Raw genomic sequence first — 13,702 nt, 5'->3', positions numbered from 1 at the left:
GTTGTTGAGCTGAGGCAGAAAATTGTTCCACAGAGTGAAGAGACCCGCTGGGCAGATGGTCCTAGGCCTCTCTCCACTTACATGCCTCTAGCAACAGGGAGCTCCCCACATGACACACAGCCCTGCCCAGGCTGATTGGTTCTGGTTATACGCTATGGAGCCTCAGTGGGCTGAGATCCCTTAGAACGAGTGAGCTCTCCCTTCCTTGTCCCTGCCCCCAAGCCCACTTCTTAGAGTCCCTGTAATTTGACAACTCATTGAATTTGGCCAAAGTCTCTGATTCCCAGATGCCCAGCAGGCCTCCGTGCCCAGTGCAGACAGCTGGAGTGGGGGAGGCAATGGTGAGGGAACTGGGGCCGTCAGCTTGGAAGAAAACCCAGGGCGGATGGTCCACAGGAAAGAAGCTCCAGCCAAGTACACTCTCCAGACGTCACACCTCAGCCATCGCTGAAGACAAGTGCAGGGAAGGCCCCTGGGGGGCCAGGGTCCCACTGTCTGTGAGCTGTCCCAGCCTCAGGAGCCCATCCACAAAGAAGGTGCACTGCAGGGGAGCCTCCTGGAGTCCTAGGCAGTGGATGTGGATGCCTCCCCTGGGCCCTCCCGGCAGCTTGGACATCCCCCTGATGACAGTGTGGTCTGTCCTAGCCTCCCGCCCCCAACCAGGCTGTGCTCTCCAAGGGCAGAGCATATCCAACCCTCTCTGTGCCCAGAGGCCCACCTGGAGCAGCAGCTCAGGGGTATCTGCAGCCTCAGGAGGGAGTGAGGTCCCCGTCGCTTGGAGGCATCAGGGAGGCTAAGAAGGGACTTCTACACCAGAGGGATCTGCAGCCTCCCTCCCCACCCTGAACTCCCCCCCTCTCCTTTTTAACATCCATCACTCGTTATTCATATATTCAGCCCCTCTTCACTGAGGGTCCCCTCTGTCTGGCCCACAGTGGCTCCGGGAACCCCAAATAAAGAAGACATGGTCCCTGCCCTCCAGAAACCATGAGCAAACACTCCGTGGAGACACAGACGGAGAAGGTGAGGGCTGGACAGAGGGTGATGACAATCTCCCTCAGCCTCCTGGGGGCCTGTCCCCACCACACATATCCCCTGCCTGCCCCTGACCACCCACGTACACACATGCACATGTGCACTCCCATGGAGCCCCGTAGCCCCTCCCGCACGTACACGCGCTAACTCGCGTGCACACCATCCTCCACGCCCCCCAGACAGCAGCACTGGGCATGGCCGACCCACTCTCTCCCTGAGGAAGCTTATGAGCCCTTTCTCAGAATAATGCTTTTAAGTGCAAAATTGTTCTTAAAAGAATGCTTAGTATTAGAAAGGAAGGAAGCCAGCTCTGTTAAAATACTTGTCAAAATATTTTTTAGAAAAACAAATTTGTGATGGGGGTGTGTTTCGTTATCATCACAACAAATAACCAGAGCTGGGGCGGGTCTGATGCTGTCTGCCTGGGAAGCAGGGATGAATGTCAATGACATTCTGAGAGCTCTACAACGACCATGATGTGACACGGAAATATTAAATATCGGTGACTGCTACTGGTGACAGTCGCAGACGCTGCCAGTAACCCCACCGTGCTTGGTTGCCTCCATTCATAATAGATAGAAATGCTCCATTTCAGTCAGAATTCAGTGAAAACAAACATGCAACTTGTCCCCATCCAAGTTCACAAACCTTAGTTTAAGACCCTTGTTCTAGAAACTTTCTCCTCCTGGGCGCTGGGGACACCACAAGCCCCTGAGCAGATGCCCTTCCTGCTTCGTGGACTCCACACCTTGAATGATGGCCCTTCTCAGGCTCCCCAGTCCCCGATCTCCCTTCTCCATCCCCTGACCCCACACCCTCTCCCAGAGCCTTGACAACCGTCCCTGGGCTGACCAGGTCCTGTCTGGTCCAGCCACAGGTTCACTCCCTGCTGAAATGGCCTCCCAGACACTGCTCTGGGATGTCTCTGGGAACCTCAAATTCATCAGATCCAAGATGGGATAGGTCCTCCTCTCCCCAGACCACCAAATTCTCCCCTGAACTTCCCACCCCCATGAACAAGGACCGCAACCACCACCAGTCCTGCAAGTCATCCAGACTAGAACCCTTCAGAGCCCTCCTTCCCCTCATCCCCATGCCCATCTCAGAAACCTGTCCGCTTCACCCCCTAAATCTCTCCTCTCCACCCACTCCACGGCACCCCACTGCCCAGGCAGGCTGCACTGTCTCACCCCTGAGTCCGTGAACAGCCTCCTCCTCCAGCCTTGCCTCTTCTGCCACAGCCTCCACGCAGCAGCCTGAGGGCTCCTCCAAAACCAAAAGCCTTCCGTGGCTCCGCTGCCTTCCAGAGAATTTCCAAATTCCTTGGCTCGGCATCCCTTCGTGTAAGGGCTCTGGGCCGGCCTCGTCTCTGTCCATATAACCTCCACCTCCAACCTTGTTTACTAGGATGCACCTCATTGAAAGCTTTGCTGCACACCTACTATGTGCAGGGCTGAGGGTCAAAGCGAAATTAGAGACAGGCATTAATGGAACATGGCACCTGTCCTCAAGGAGCTCACAATCTAGCAGAAGGTGAGGAGAATAAGTCAGGTACAAAAGGTCTTGTAAGTAAATAGTACAAGGAGAGAGTGATGGTGCCCAACACAGGGTTGAGCTGGGGATTCAGCATCTGCCAAACAAGTGAATGGATGAATGGGTGAATGGATTGACAGATGGGTAGGTAGGAAGGTGGGGGTGGGGCCGTTGGGTAGTTGGATGAATGGATGATTGAATGGGTAGATAGTTGGGAAGATGGGTGAATGAATGCATGGATGTAAGAGTTGGGTGGATAGGTGGGTGGGTGGGCAGATAAATGGATGCAGAGACGAAAAGATGGATGCATGGATGGGTGGATGGATGGATGAGTGGGTGGATGGATGGATGGATGGATGGATGAAGTAAAGAAAGGCGGGGGGGGAGATGGGTGGGTGGGTGCATGGGTGAATGGGGGACAGATGGATGGGTGGGCATATGGGAAGGTGATTGGGAATGTGATTCTCTAGTAAATGGCAGCTCCAGGACCCAAACCCAAGTCTACGGGACCACAGGAAACACTTCCGGTTGGGACTCAGCACCATCCTCGACTCCTCTTTGAGCGATTCCCACCCTCAGTCTCAGCCCTCCTCCTCACAAGACCCTCAACTCCGTTCTTTCTCAGAGCTTCAAGAGATCTCAGGGACCACCTAGGCCAGCGCTTCTGAGCCTCAGCATTATTGACATTTGGGGCTGGATAATTCTTTGCTGTGGGAGGCTGTCCTGTGCGTTGTAGGATGTTTGACCTTTATCCACTGGAAATCAGTAGCACCCCCTCCCCAAGCTGTGACAGCCAAAAGCATCTCCAGACTTTTGCCAAATGTGGCCCGAGGGCAAAATCACTCCCGACTGAAAAATCACAGTTGATATAGCTCAACCTTCCCTCACCAACAATTTTAGGGATGAGAAAACTGAGACGCAGACAGGAGGAGTGACTGGCCTGAGATCACGGGGCTTGCACGTGGGCTCGGCCTCTCTCCCCAGCCCAGCGCCTCCACATTTATACAGCACTTCACCATCAGCCAAGCCTTCTCCTCCTGCTTTCTCATCTAGATGAGCCAGATGGAAACCGGTGCCCAGAGAGGTCCAGGTGTTTGCTCAGTATCACACAGCAGTAAGCACCAGTGTCAGGATTTGAACTTGGGGAGAGATGAGGGAGACGGGGGAGCAGAACACAGCTCCACAGGGCAGCTAGGGGTGGAAATGTGGAAGGCAGCCCTATAGGAGAGCTGGAGGGAGATGAGCAGGAAGACATTGTGGCTGATTAAAAAGACATATCGATTTCTCTCCAAGGGAAACAAACAGAGCCATCTGTCTCCCCACGGGACCATGACGCGGTCTGAGGGAGGCGACAGGTCAAAGTTGGCTTCTGACACGGAGCTGCAGCCCAGGCAGGAGGGAGGAGTAAAAATCCAATCACATTTTAAATGCCCCAGGAGGGGGCTGACTCTTCATTAGCCAGCCCTCTTTCTAATCCTCCTGCTGTGCACCAGTCACAAGGAGACTTCCCCTGGTCTGGGCTCTCAGGTTTCACAGGGCCGGCGCACAGGCTGCCCCCCAACCCGCCTCCGCCACCGCCAGCCTGGGTGGCCCGCACAAGCTGGCCTCGACTAGCAAACGGGCTATCTCGAGGATGGCGCTGGGCTGCACCCAGCGCACAGGAGGCCCTTAGGGGACGCAGCGCCCGCTCCAGCACAGCCTTCCAGAAGCGTCCTTGCACGCTCAGCCTCCACTCCTGTCTTCTCCCTACCCACACCCCAAGCTATAATCAGCAGCCCTGGTGACCCCAGCTTGGCTTGGAACCTTTGACCAGACTGTTTCCTCAACTGGGATGCCATGCCCCTCTGCCCACTTCCCATCAAAGTCTCTCCTGCCCTGCTCTTTCTCCACTCACAGCTCCTGCTGCATCCCCCGTCAGGACGAACTGACCACTGCAGCCTCCTGGTGCCCTCAGCCCCTCAGGGTCCCTCTGCCCGGTCTTTACCCTATTTTTCTTCACTGGAGTATGATTCGGGTGCGGCTCTGCCTCCCCCATCAGGCTGGGGACTCCTAGGGGTCACTGCTGGGTTCCAGGCCTGGTGCACCATGGTCCCACCCAACATGGCTGAACAGCCCTGGGGGCACCTCCGCTCAAGTCTGGAACAGTGTCCAACACTACTGAAGCTGGCTTCGATAAACACTTGTTGAATCAATCAATCAATCAATCAAGCTTCATTATAGGTGCCTCCTGCTTGGTCTGCAGACTAACTTAGTCTCTCTCCCTCAAGCATCCTCCATTCTGCTCCAGCAGGGACCATTCTAATACATGAAATTACTCATGTTCTATCCCTGCTGGACCCCCTTAAATGGCTCCCCAGTGCCCACAAGACAGAGAGCAAGCTCTAACCTGACACTTCTTACCCTGCTATCCAGCCCCTGCCTCACACTGTTACAGCCACACTAAACTCCTCACTGTTCTCTACACTATTCCCTCTGCCTAAAATACCATCCCTCAACTGTTCTCCTGGAAAACTCCTACTCATGCAGCAAGACCCAGGCCAAATGGCCCCCCTCCAGGTAGGCTTCACCAATGCTTCCAGGCTGGGTCAAGGGCAGCTTCTGCACCTGTAGCTCTCTTTTTTTTTTTTTTTTTTTTGGCTGCGTTGGGTCTTCGTTGCTGCTCACAGGCTTTCTCTAGTTGCGGCGAGCGGAGGCTACTCTTCGTTGCGGTGCATGAGGCTCTCATTGCAGTGGCTTCTCTTGTTGCAGAGCACGGTCTCTCGCGGGCTTCAGTAGTTGTGGCACACGGGCTCGGTAGTTGTGACTCGCGGGCTCTAGAGCACAGGCTCAGTAGTTGTGGTGCACAGGCTTAGTTGCTCTGTGGCATGTGGGATCTTCCCGGACCAGGGCTCGAACCCGTGTCCCCTGCACTGGCAGGCATATTCTTAACCACTGCGCCACCAGGGAAGCCCCCTGTAGCTCTCTTTATATATAAATCTCCAGGTGACAGTACCTGAGATTTCCCTGTGAGTCAGGCTCTCCCTGGCCCAGCCAGGCTCCTCTAACTGGCCATCCAGTCTACCCGGCTGACCAATGAGCGTGCAGCATCCACTCTGACTACCATGAACATCCCCAGGGCATAACTTGATGCTGACTTTTAGTTCTGAGAAAAACAACCTTCTCTACACCAGATGGAGGGAAACGGACAATTTCCCAGACATGTGTTGCTTCTTCCAGCAACACTTGCCGTCTGTCTGGGCATTCCGCTTAGGCCAGGGCTGAAGGAGGAGGGGACACCTTCTCCGAAAGAACCCCTTCCCTGGCTGCGAGCAGGCCCTGGCCTGAGAGTCCTGGGATCCGGTCTGCCCTGGATTTGCTGACTACTCAACATGTGACCTCGGGCAGTTCACGCTCCCTTCCTTGGCCTCAGTCTCCCCAGCTGTAGAATGGGGAGTTAGCACACTCCCAGCCCTGCCACTGCATGGGAGGAGCTGAGAGTATCTGAGAGGTCATGGCTAGTGGGAAAGTACTTTGTAAACCGGAAAGTGATGAGCAAGCCCACCTGTGCCAGGCCTGGGTGTTGGAGGCACAGAGTAAAGTGAGAACCACAGGTCCAGCCTTCTGGGGCCTCACACCTGGAGGAGGAGACAAGGCCAGCAACCAACAATTCCCTGAGGCAGGAGGAAACTAAGATAGGGAAGGACTGATAAAAGGCTAAGGGAGCCTAGAGAGGAAAAAGCTGAGATCCAGGAAAACTTCCTGTAGGTGGCGGCCAGGAAGCTGGGGCTGGTGGGGCTGGCAGGATTTGGCACCATGGAGATGGGGGAGAGGGCACTGTGGGGGCAGGCCCAGCAGAAGCAAAGTCAGGGAAGCAGGAGTGTCAGGAAACACCAGCAGCTTGTTTAGGCTTCAGAGCAGAGTGTGTGAAGGGAAATAGCAGAAAGGCAGCTGGAGGCCAACCAGGTGGATCATGGAAGGCCCTGAATCCAGGCTAAGTGAAACTATTCTGGGGGTGACAGAGAGCCGCTGAAGGTTTTTGAGTGAGGAATGAATAAGCAAACAAATGGAAGAAGGCAGGCAGGGAGGGAGGAAACAGTACCTGACAAGTGACAAACCGCTTCCATGCTGGGAGCCCCAGGACCCCCTGATGTTGAAGGCGAGTGGGGAGGAGAGAGGGGGTCCAGGGGAGAGGCACTCATCCGAGGTTGCCAAGCTTTAGGCTCCTGGTTGGGTGCTCTTTCCACTGTGCAGGGAAGAAGAGGGAGGGTGACGCCAGCTGTCAGTGGGGCAGGAGGGGTGAGATCCTGGGAGCCACCTGCTTAGACAGGAAGAGGTGGAGGAATGCAAGCCCAGATTTCCCGGGAAAGGGCTCAGGACAGGAGGGGTGGGGGTTAGATTAAGGAGGACTTCCTGATAGTCAAGAGCCCTCAGAGGCCCTAAATGTCCTTATCAGGAGGCCCAAGGCCCTGTCTGGTGCAGCAGGACTGAGAGGTAGCCCGCAAGAGGCAGGGGGATGGACTAAATGACCAGAGCAGGGGAGCAGGGCGATGGGAGAGGGGACTTCCTGCTGGTGACGGCCTCGTTTCTCTCCCCATGGTTAGGGCTTTGCAGGTTTCCCCCCTCTCACTCCCCAGCCATCATGCCCTCTCCCCACCTCGACCCTGCAGGAGCCAGCACATTCCCACCCCCGCCAACACCGCTCTCCCTGGCAGCCCAGCCCACAACCTTCTCAGACCATCGTCAAAGACGCGGGACCCAGCTCCCCGCCAGCCTTCAGGACCCTTGTCCTGAGCCAGGGCACCCAAGCCACCCTAACCCTGAAAGCTCCATCATCAGCTCCAGTGTGCACAGAGCTGTCACTCTGCACTTAACAGTTTGCCCGGTCAATGCTTGCCCTGGAATTCTCACTGGACCCCCTGACATTCCCAAATGGTGGGGGGGGGGCGGGGGGTGTCGCAGAGGCTCCCATTTCACAGATGAACAAACAGAGGCTCAGCAAAGACAAAGGCCTCTCGGCCAAGAAGCCAGGAGCAGGTCATCATTCACACTCAACCAAGCCACAGTCCCGGCGGTGACCTCTAAGTCCTCTCCTTCCAACACCAACCCCAAAGCAGCCACACCTCCACTCGGACCCCCCTCTCCAGGCCCCACCAGCACCATGGGCCACCATCATCCCTTGTCACCATCCCACAGGTCCCCTCCAATGATGGTCTCCTGGCTGACGTGACCCTCTCCTGCCCAAAATGGCCATAGCTGTCCTCTGCACGTGCCTGGTACACGGCACACACTCAGTAAAGGCTTGTTGACCGAGCTCATGAATGGGTGAGTGAAGGATGGATGAACAAGATCCCTTTCACCCCCAGAACCAACACACTGAACCCTCACAATGAACAGCACAAAGCTTGGCACCGCAGGGCTATGATGAGACCCTGGGCCCTGCCCTCTTCCTGCCCAGTGATGACCCAGGTTAGAGGGTCTGCAAGGCAGGGGTCTCAGCCAGGTGGACTTCAAAGCAAGAGCACCCACAGACCCCACCCTAGCGGCAGAGGGTCCCCCGGCAGGGGACCAGAAGCAAACAGAAGTGGGACAGAGTGGCAGAGGAGAACCAGGACCACAGCCATGAAAGCACAGAGCGATTGAGCCCACCCACAAGGAACATGGAGCCCCGTCCCCACAGACACCACTGAGATGTTTCCTGACAAAGGCGGCAGGGAAATGGGCACCCCAGGCAGCCTTTCCTGACTTCACTGCCCAAGTATCCCCAACCTGCAGACAGGGAGACTGAGGGCAAGAGAGGGGAAGTGACTTATCCAAGGTCACTGGCAGCTGGCGGCTCCCTGCTCCCGGCCCAGGCTGGCGCCCTCCCCCTGCCCAGCAGAGAGGCAGCCTTCACAGCCGACCGGCTTCCACCGTACATGGCTGGTTTGCGCCTCGGCAGAAGCGCTGACTCAGCACTGGCTGGCGCGGGGCAGACGGCAGCCAGGAGCATGCCGGAAGGCAGGGGGCTGCGAACTCCTCCAGGGGGCAGCCCCTGGCAGGGCACAGTGAGGTGGCTCCCAAGGGTAGACACTGGAACCCAGGAAGACCCTTGCCCGGCCACCTGGGACTGCAAAGCAAACGTCCCTGCTCCGGTGGAGTGGGGAGAACCCCGTCTTCAGGCTCCGCAGGGGGCAGCCGTGTCCTGGATAAAAGCTGAGCCTGGGGATTCAGAGAAATTGAGGATTTCACGCCAGCTTTAACACATCCTGGCTGCACAACCTGGATAAAAGTTACTCAGCCTCGGGCTTCCCTGGTGGTGCAGTGGTTGAGAATCTGCCTGCTAATGCAGGGGACACGGGTTCGAGCCCTGGTCTGGGAAGATCCCACATGCCGCGGAGCAACTAGGCCCGTGCACCACAACTACTGAGCCTGCGTGTCTGGAGCCTGTGCTCTGCAACAAGAGAGGCCGCAATAGTGAGAGGCCCACGCACCGCGATGGAGAGTGGTCCCCGCTTGCCACAACTAGAGAAAGCCCTCACACAGAAACGAAGACCCTATACACAGCCCAAAATAAATAAATTGATTTAAAAAAAAAAAAAAGTTACTCAGCCTCTCTGAGCCTCTGACAGCACCTACCTCTTGAGGTGGTCATAAGGGTTAAAAGGTGATACTTCAGGCAAAGCTTACTGTGCCAGCTCTTGTTATTATCGCTCCTGAGCCCTCCTCTGTGCTGGACACACGGCTGGGTGCTTTGCAGGAGTCATCTCTAATCATCTTTAATCGTCCCATTACAGAGATGAGAAAACTAAAGCTCAGGGAAGGGAAACTAGAGTGAGTACAGCCCACCACTGGCCCTTCTCCCAGCCAGTTACACGCCTAAGAAAGGCTCTCAAAGTCTAATCTAGGGTGGAAAATAGGTTTCCAACTGATTAGTCATGCTGCCACGGGTGCCCTGCTGGAGGATGCTGTTATCGATTAGCAATGTCTGCACGGATGAGGGCATGGTTACTAGCAGCGTCACTGGCACAAATGTACCTAACTCACAGAGATAGAATCTGATTTTCTCTGGAAACAATGTCCTCTGAAGGCATTATGTTCTATCTAAAGACTTGATGCCCAATGTCTTATTGAATCTACCACGAGCAGTGTTTACTCAGCTGTATGTGAGGGCTCTGTTCAGCTTTTGGGCACAGGTAATAAGAGCGATGACCACACGGGTGGCAGTTTTTCGAGTTTACAAAGATACATTTTCGCATTATGTACTGCTTTGGTCTTCAGTGCGATCCTGTGAAATGGGTAAATACCACCGCCGTTTGACCAGTGGAGAAACTGGGGATCTGTGAGGCTAAGAAACTGGCTTATGGTCACACAGCAAACAACAGGCAGAACCAGCCCATGGGTCTGTCTCACCCTGGTTCCCAATGCTTTCCACACGCCACCCACCCATGAGTCAGCACCACGGGAAAAAAAATAAACAAACAGCGCCATGGACCCCTTGACATTTCAGACCCAGTGTCCTTCCTGCTGAAACCCTGCTGACAGTGCATGCTCAAGGCCCAGGCCAGGCAGGCAGGGAGTGGTGCTGACATTTGGGTGAGCGGACCTTTCCCACCCCAGCTCACCAGCTTGTTGAGGGTCCCAGCAGCCTTCTGGCTCTCCAGTGAGTCAGGTGGTGACTCAGGGCCTACCTCTGGGCTGGATGAGGAGCTGAGTCAGGGAGCACCAAGCCTCAAAGGGCAGCTGGCTCTGAGCCAGGGCCCCTCAGCTCCAGGGACACTGGCGCTCAGGACAGTCTGTCTGGGGCAGACCTCCCACACTGCCCTGCCCCCTCCCGGGCCTGCTGGTCCTGATAGCCATTCCCACTGGCCTCACCCTGATGCCTACATGTCCTCCCATGTTCCTTTGGGCTCTTGATGGGGAGCAGAATCCTGCAACATCTGGAAATGCAAAGGGTCATTTCTGGTTGTCACAGTGATTGAGGGCCACTACCTACCAATACTTAGGGACCAGGAACACCAAGTGTCCTGTGCAAGACAGCTCAGACCACAAAACACTGTCACACCCAAAATGCCAACCGTGCCCGCACTGAGGAGTAAGGCGTTAAGCACTGTCCCCTCCCTGAGCTCCCTCCCAAGGACGAGGGGCAGGAGGGAGGTTCCGGGCCAAGGAAGAATCCTGGAACCCTCAGCACCTGATCAATGACATCCCCCTCCCCCCGCACCCCAAGACCCGAAAGCCCAGCCTGAGTTCCCCATGATTAAGCCTCCACTCCATTCACTAGTGGAGACCCAGCGAGGACACTGCCAACACGCCCCCAGCGAACACTACAGGAGCACCCGTGGTGCGCCAGGCACTGTGCTGGGTGCTGGGGTCCCGCAATGAACAAGACAGGCTCGGTCTGTGTCCTGGTCACCTGATAGCACCCTGGAGGAGGCAAGTGTTAGATTCAGAATCACATACGGGCTAAAACTGAGGGGCTAATAAAACAGAGGGGCTAATAAAACAGAGGGGCTAAGGGGGAATCACAGAGGGCTGCCCTGAGGAGGTGGCACTTAACTGTGATTTGAAGGATGCAACAAAGGACCTGGCCAGGTGAAGAGGAAAGGAAAGCATTTCAAGAGGAAGAGCATGTAAGAAGGCCCTGAGGCCCGGAAGAGCTTGGGAAGCAGAGTGAGGTAAGCGAGGCAGGGGGGCTTAGGGGGCTGGTTAATGCTTTGCTCTGTTCCTGCAGGGCGATGGGAAACAGTAAAGGGTCTTGAGCAGGGGTGACCCGAGCAGACGAGAGGCAGCAGGTGGATGCAGGAAGAACTGTAGGAGGCAAGGTGGGTGGAGTCTCACCCTGCGTGCTGGGGTCAACTGCCTCCGGTCCAGGCCCCTGGGCTCCCCATGAGGCTCCCATCACCCCTGTAGCCACCACCCACCAAATGGCTCAGCCACGGGCAGCTGGGCCACAAGCCAGGGTCTGACTTAACTCTGCCTTCTCAGTCCCGGTGCAGACCTGAGGTTCACACCTGAAGGCTTCCTGAGCCAGCGAGACACTGCACTGACCCCCACAGTCATCAGCAACTTCTAGAACATTCACATCAGCAGGACACCAGGTCCTCATCCATCCGAGCTCCACGGCCTGAGCAAGGTGTCCCCTGACCCAGCACGTGAGTTGGCTCACCACCACCAGAGCCGTGCAGCCTCAGGCCTCCTGACCAGAGGGAACAGCCGGGTCCCGGGCAGGACCCAGACAAACCCAGGCCATACAAAGGATATGGGTTACACACCATCTTGATGCACCAGTTCCGGGGGCTGGTGGTCTGTCGCAGGCAGAAGAAGGCAACAGGCGCCAGGTCTGGGTGAGGGATGTCTGGATCGACTCCGTCCAGGGGCTCCTCCGGGCCTGGAGGGGAGGGAGGGGGGCTCTGGGGCCCGGGCTGCTCCGTGACTCCTGGCTCAGCTGCCGGGGCTGTGGCAGGGGAGGAGGGCAGTGGGGAGCTCTCCGCCATGTCGGCACTGAGCAGGGAGCCCTGCGGAAGAAAAAGAGATGGCACTTGACGGGGCACAAGCTTGGCACCCATTCCGCGACCCGCCTCCCCCGACAAGGGGACACGGCTCAGACAGCCCAGCCTCAGGCCCCTCGGCCTCACTCTGGCTGTGAGGATTAGGAAGGAGCTGGTGGTCCTGGGGCAGGTCTGGTCAAGCTTGCTGAGCCTCAGTTTGGGGAGATGAAAAGTGGGGAGAACAAAACATTCTTAGAGTATACTTGTGATATTATTGTTGTGAGTTGTTGGTTGGTTGGTTGGTTTTTTTCAATGATACTAGAGTTGTGTATTTATTACATCATCGAAGTAAAGAAAATTTGCAGGAAAAAGGTGAAAGTGATCGTAAAGACAGACATTACTGCCAGGACGATGCGTGTTACAAAGCAGAGGTTAGGGTGCCGTGGGACCAGATACCAGCGTACCTGGGCAAGCCAGGATGGAATCAGGGCAGACTTCCCCGAGGAAGTGACAGCTGAGACGAGACTTACAGCTGAGCCCAGAGGCACCCCCACCCACTGCCCCACAAAGCTGAGAACCCAGAGCCCTCACACACCAACCTCTCTGCTTTATGGATGGAGAAGCTGAGGCTCAGAGAAGGGACAGGATGGACACACAGCCAGGTAACAGCAGAGACAGAGCTCCACCAGGGCTGGATTCCTGGGTGTGTCACCTGGGCACCCACCCACAGCAGCACTCAGAAGGGCCCTGCGCTTGGTTTAAAGCCCGGCTGTCACCAACTTGAAATCCTTAATACTTTTTGACCAAGGCTCCCACATTCTCATTTTGCGCTGGGCCCTGCAAATCACGTAGCTGGTTGTGACTTCAACACAGAGGTACTCTGACATCCTGGCCTCGTCTAGTGTTCATTCCAACCCCAGAAGCCTTATTAGGCCCATTTAACAGATGGAGAAACTGAGAAGGGAGGGGCATGCCAAGGCTACACACTGAACTAGGGCATGTCTGGGGGCCGGAAGCCCAGCACCAGCCCACCAGATTCAGCGATGACTGACTGTGGCCTTGCTTAGCCCCCTCCTCAGCCAGCCAACGGCAGGGCCCGCCTCTCCACACCTCACCCAAGAGGTTACCAATCCCTGAATCCTCACCCACTGGGGTCTCCTGGGCCCTGGCACCCTGGCAGTGCCAGGCTGGGCACTAAGAGTAAGAGATCCCTGGCACCCAACCGGCTGCTGCCCGCGGCCGGTGGGCAGTCAGCTGAGCCGCCCAGAGCTGATACATTTGGACATTTCTCTGGCTCCTGGGGACAACAGGCAGGAGTTGGTGCCTCCTGCCCCTTCGCCCGGCTGATCAGACAGGCAGAGTTTTCTCCTGAGCCCAGGGCTTTGCTCTTGGTTCCAGAAAAACAGCCACGGGCCTTACATAAGCTCCCAGGCACCTCGGCCCTCCACGTGTCAACCACTGGGCGGAAAAACATCCTCCCCAGAATGGCTGCAGGTCTGCTCACCGCCGTGCCAGCCCAAGTCCACCACTCCCCGCACTGGCCCTCGCTCCCGCCAAACTCGACCTCATCAGGTCCCAGGGCAGCGGCTGCCTCCCCTAGGTCTCTGCTCACACGGCTCCCTCTGCCGGGAGCACCCTCTCCCCATCTCCCATCCACCATTCTCCCAGGCCCTGACGATTCATTCATT

The 13,702-nt window shown here is 56.4% G+C and overlaps 1 protein-coding gene across 1 annotated transcript in view; it reads right to left on the bottom strand.

The window, feature by feature from the left end:
- The window catches only part of CACNA1I (calcium voltage-gated channel subunit alpha1 I), a gene marked incomplete at its 3' end in the record, with an annotated part of 105,681 nt that extends 93,633 nt beyond the window's left edge, over positions 1-12,048 (bottom strand). Inside the window, exon 1 of the mRNA XM_082636085.1 lies at positions 11,797-12,048. Within this exon, the coding sequence (XP_082492211.1) occupies positions 11,797-12,020 (224 nt within the window). The 5' untranslated portion in view covers positions 12,021-12,048. The remainder of the gene's footprint in view (positions 1-11,796) is intronic.
- Positions 12,049-13,702: the final 1,654 nt, after the last annotated feature.

Source organism: Mesoplodon mirus (assembly GCF_964341445.2).
Source record: "Mesoplodon mirus genome assembly, chromosome: 11".
Lineage (NCBI taxonomy): Eukaryota > Metazoa > Chordata > Mammalia > Artiodactyla > Ziphiidae > Mesoplodon > Mesoplodon mirus.
Note: the sequence above shows the minus strand (reverse complement) of the source record. Positions and strands in the feature narration are given on the sequence as shown.